Source organism: Marmota marmota, unplaced genomic scaffold, assembly GCF_001458135.2.
Source record: "Marmota marmota marmota unplaced genomic scaffold, marMar, whole genome shotgun sequence".
Taxonomy (NCBI): Eukaryota; Metazoa; Chordata; class Mammalia; order Rodentia; family Sciuridae; genus Marmota; species Marmota marmota.
The window spans coordinates 1,447,893-1,452,798 of record NW_025999863.1 but is presented as its reverse complement, the minus strand read 5'-3'; the positions used below and the strand labels follow the sequence as shown (position 1 = coordinate 1,452,798).

Sequence of the window (4,906 nt, the reverse complement as noted above, 5' to 3'; positions counted from 1 at the left end):
ACTGCAGCAGATGAAGCAGCAGGCCCGGCCTCCCCCCCCCACCGCCCGTTCCAGGCCAGGAGCACGGCGGGTGGTGACCACCAGAGTGGCCCTAGATAGGGCCAGTGTCCCCTGTAGCAGTTTCCACTGGTGGGGAACCACAACTCTGTGACCAACCTGCACATGGTGGCCAAAGGAACCTGTCAGGGTGGGTTCCCTCGCGCCTGCTCGGACCCTACAGGGCTCCCCGCTCCGGGTCAAGCCTGCCCTCCTCCAGCAGGTGAGGGCCCAGCACTCACTGCCGCTCTGTGCTCGTCGAGCCCTGCGTCTGGCCTGTGCAGGACCTAGCAAGAGCCAGGCTGTCACAGCGCAGGAGCCGGCCCGGTGCCGCGGCCCTGTGGCCCTGTGGCCCTGTGGTCCACGGGTGAGAGCAGCAGTAGGCCCTGGACTCTGGTCCCAGGCAGCTGCCCTCTCTGAGTCTCAGTGTCCTCGTGGCATACGGGGCTGCCTCCACCTGCTCCCCAGGGGGCTGTGTGACTCCCAGGCTCTTGGCCGAGGCTGAGGCGGCTCCTCCCTCCTCAGATGGGGACTCAGGCGCCACCATGAGGTGGACAGTTGGTATCAGAGCCTGGAAAGCACACACCTGGAAGTCCAGGTGCAGCCCCCAGGTCAGCTCCGAGCTGGGCCCGTGCTGGTGCCCGGGCGTGCAGGGTGTCGGAGTGGACGCGGCTCTTGCTTTCCAGGGGCTGTCTTTGTTTCCTAATGTGGGTAGCAGATGGCCAGCGGGTTCAGTACCTCCCAGGTTCACAGGCTGAGAGCCCAGCGCCTAGGGCACAGGGTCTCAGACGTCACGAGACGGGTCTCTTTGGGCCTGTCCACACAGACCCCACCCCCTTCCCAGCGTGCTGGATGTCAGTTCTTTGTAGTTGTGGGCAGAAGTCAGTTCTTTGTAGTTGTGGGCTGGGCCCTGGGCTTGTGATGTTGGTGTCTGTGGACCCCATTCCTGCCCGGGCCTCTCTGCACATGGCAGCTTGCTCCCGTGGCGTGGGTTGGGCAGACGTGTTCACATTGAGCGCCGGCTGGAGAAGGTCTTTGAGAAAGTGCCTGGGTCTTGAGGTTCCCACCTGATTAGACCAGGCCCACCACAGTCATCTTCCTTAGGTCAACTCAAAGGCCTTTCCTCATTGTCACATGACCTAATCTTAAGAGAGACACCCTGTGAGAGCCCAGGGCCAAACCCACAGTCAAGCATTCACCCAGGTCAGGGGGGGTCCATTTGTAGACCTGCCTGGCAGCCGCAGCTCTCAGCCCGTGATCAAGACGGAATCACAGGTGCCCCTGGGTCTGCAACTGCACCCCCTCCCTGCAGCCCACCAGGCAGGCGCCCTTGCTCAGAGACGGGCCCCCCCAGAGCCAGGGGCCTCTCGGGCATCAGGGCCAGGCATGAAGGCCCAGCAGGGTGCGGACAGCTCCGCCTTTGCAGCTGCAAACTGAGTGCAGAGGGGGGCGGAGGGGTACAGGGTCACGGGGGTCCTGGAGGAAGAGGCCAGAGGCTGGAAGCAGGGGGCAGGGGGCAGAGCAAGGCAGTGACCTCAGGAGTGACCTGGCAGGATGCGCCCTAGGAGCCCTGTCCCTTGAGGACGTGTGAGGAGGTGAGACAAGTCACCTTTTCTTTTCATCTTTTCTGGGAGGACGGGCCAAGAGAAAGGGGTTTCATGACGTTGGAAACCCACGCGCATTGGCCCCTCAGCACCCTGGACAGCCTCCTTCCTGGGTGCTGTGCACTCCCAGCGCCGCCCTGCCTTCCCACAGTGGTGACGGACACCAGGTGGCGCTCTCCAGGCACTGCCGGCTGCCCGCTGCCGCCTGCTGGCCCAGGGGTTCTGACCAGAGGTGGTGGTAGCTGTCACCTCGCTCTCCTGGAGCCCCCCTGGGTCCCCATACCTGCACTGGGCAGCCCCTGGCAGGAGGGGACATCCGCTGGCCACCCCAGGCCCCTTTCCGACATCTGCCGCTGACCTTGGCTTTGCCTTCTCCCGGTGACCTCTGTAAGCCAGTGGAATCCTGAAAGGCTTCGACCCACTGCTCAACCTCGTGCTGGATGGCACCATCGAGTACATGCGGGGTGAGTCCAGCGGGAGGGGCCGGAAGGCCGTCCGTCGCCTTGGGGGCGTGGGAGATGCATGCCCTGCCGGTTGTCCCTGGGGTCCCGTTGTCCCTGGGGTTGTCCCTGGGGTCCGGTGCTGGAGCGGGCGGGGCCACAGGGAGGGGAGCTCTCCCAGCCGTCCTCCCTTCCTGGCCCATCCCCCACCCAGAGGGACCGCATCCCCTGTGTCTCCTCCTGGGGGAGCACCTGCCCCGGCGGCCCAGAGTGCCAGCCCTGCCCTGCCCATCAGCCCAGGTCCCCAGCTCAGCAAGGACCTCGGGAAGGAGGAGGTCTGGCCCTTGGGCCTGTCCCCGAGGTTAGACAGGATCTGCTCTTGTCCCCTTATGGTCATCCCCCGTCGTGGGAGGAAGAGGCAGGAGGGTCAAGGGCTCCCAGCCTCAGCAACTGCGCCAGGTCCTCTGTCAAAATAAGGTCTGAAGGGGCTCTGGGGTGGCTCGGTGGGTGCGCACCCTGGTTCCGACCCGTACCTGAAAACCATGGGGGCTGGGCTGAAGCCCGCCTCACGTGGGCAAGGCCTGGGTCTGACCCTGGCACCGACCCAAAGTAAACCCTCTGCACGTGCCTTCAGCAGTAGAGAAGGCCCCGCGCCACCCGCATGCCACCCGCATGTCACCTTGGGCGCCTGGGACCCCACGTAGCCCCAGGGTCAGGGCACCTGAGTTCCCTGGGCCTCGGACCTGGAAGCTGCACACGGTTGCCCGCAGCTCTGGCCCCATGGTCACACACCAAGAGAGGCTGCCCGTGAGGTCCTGGTCACTCGCAGCGTCCGCCCATGGGGTGAGGGTGGAGCCGCCGCCCGGCCCTTAGACGGGGTCTTGCTGACACGCGGGGTGCTGTCTGTCCTCCCGCAGATCCCGATGACCAGTACAAGCTGACGGAGGACACGCGGCAGCTGGGCCTGGTGGTCTGCCGCGGCACCTCCGTGGTGCTCATCTGCCCGCAGGACGGCATGGAGGCCATCCCCAACCCCTTCATCCAGCAGCAGGACGCCTAGTGGCCGCCTCGTGGCCGCCTCGTGGACTCAGCCGCCCCAGTGGGGGCAGACGTGTGTTTTCTTAATAAAATGTCAAGCTCAGGACGCGAGCACTCGGGTCTGCCAGGCGGGGTCCCGCTGTGACTGGGCATGCACAGCCCTGCGGGCACGGGCCAGCGAGCTGGGGCCTGGTTCTGTGAGGACCCTGCAGAGCTGCCTGCGGCCACCCACCCCCACTCCGCCCCGCTCCCGAGTCGCAGTGGACAGCACCCTGGACAGCTCTCTGCAGCTCACCACCCCACTCAGAAGTGGGGCTGCAGGCCAGGCAGGGCCTCTCCAGCCTCTCAGCGGGCGCAGCCCAGCCTGTGGGCCTTCCTGGCCCATCTCCCCAGCGTCCTTGTTGGGACCACCCTGGACACTGACCCCACTGAGTGTGATCACCTGGAGGCCAACAGCATGGCAGGGGCTAGAACCCGGGGCCCCGCAGCTGGAGAGACAGAAGCCTGGTGGGAGGGGAAGCTGCAGGGCTGGCCTCTGATGACCGCCCAGCTGGCACAGGCTACCACAGGGTCTGGGCCCTGAGGGCCTGCCGCACCGCTGCTCCCCATCAGAGGTCTCCTCCCTGGGCCAGGAGGGGTTCTGCCGGCTCAGCCTCAGGGGCATCGCCCCAGGGAAGAGGGCGTGCCCTGCTCGCCAAGTCCTGCGCCACACCCCTGCCAGGGGGTAGGCCCCCCCAGGTGACAATGGGTCCAGGACAAGCTGAGAACTCGAGCCCCTGGGCCAGGGCCCTCACTGGGTGGCAGGCCTCTGGGAGCCCTGTGGGCAGCAGGTGGTCTGCAGTGGGTCAAGCACAGCACAGATCTGCTGCGCTCAGGAAGACGGGGTTCTGCCTCTGCATCCCGCACTGGCCTCCTGCCTTGTTTAGAGGTCAGCGTGGCCGGGCGTGGTGGCCACACCTGCCCTCCCAGCTCCTCGGGAAGCCGAGGCAGGAGGACCACAAGTTCCAGCCTCGGCAACTTGGCCAGGCCCGTCTCAAAAAGGGCTGCAGATGCAGCTCCGTGGAAGAGTGGCCGGGGTCCCCCCGCAGCCCTGCAAAAACGAACCAGCCAGGAGGTGAAGAAGCTCTTCTGTGCCACTGGGCTTCACAGACGCTTGTCACAGCGAAAGTTCATAGAGACCTGCTGACGGCAGCCTGTGGCAACGGGCAGAGTCCGCGCGCGGTGGCAGACCACGCAGGACGGGGTGGTTAAGACCTTCTGCTCTGCGCATTCAAGCTTGTCAGAGAGGGGGGCGCGGTGGCACTCGCCCGCATCTGATCCTAGAAGCTCAGGAGGCTGGGGCAGGAGGACCACAAGTTCAAGGCCAGCCTCAGCACCTTAGCCAGCACTGTCTCTAAATGAAAAGTAGAAGGGCTCGGCCCTCAGTGGGAAATCAGTCAGTGGCTAAGAAGCTCCTGAAGGGCACGTGCCCACCTGGTCCTCAGGACAGCTGCCGAGGGGTGTCACCCAGCTCTGAGCACTTAAATATTTTCAGAGGAGAAATCCCATACTTAATGTTGTCCCTTTAACATCACATTGAGAAGTTCACATTCTACAAGGCGTCAGGGAAGGGCCGAGACAGAGGGACTTGGAGACCCGGAGAGGGGCCAGGGAGGGACGAGGACACCGGTCCTGTGACACTGATCCCCGGACCCGTCAGTCCCAGCCCGGCGCCAGCACCGCAGCCACCGTGGCACCGGGCCGTCCCCCGACCCCAGCGGGGCCACCCTTCCACTCCCTGCTCCTGGT

The 4,906-nt window shown here is 65.2% G+C and overlaps 1 protein-coding gene across 1 annotated transcript; it reads left to right on the top strand.

Moving 5' to 3' along the window:
* The first annotated feature begins 1,422 nt into the window (after positions 1–1,422).
* Lsm7 (LSM7 homolog, U6 small nuclear RNA and mRNA degradation associated) lies at positions 1,423–3,221 on the top strand. The gene is made up of 3 exons (XM_015503803.1): positions 1,423–1,438; positions 2,033–2,104; positions 2,998–3,221. Exons 1-3 carry the CDS (start codon positions 1,423–1,425, stop codon positions 3,138–3,140), a joined length of 231 nt encoding a protein of 76 aa, XP_015359289.1. The 3' UTR covers positions 3,141–3,221.
* Positions 3,222–4,906: the final 1,685 nt, after the last annotated feature.

Coding starts and splice junctions, on each gene's coding strand:
- Lsm7 (XM_015503803.1), top strand. Junction 2,105..2,997: donor CACCATCGAGTACATGCGGG/GTGAGTCCAGCG, acceptor GTCCTCCCGCAG/ATCCCGATGACCAGTACAAG.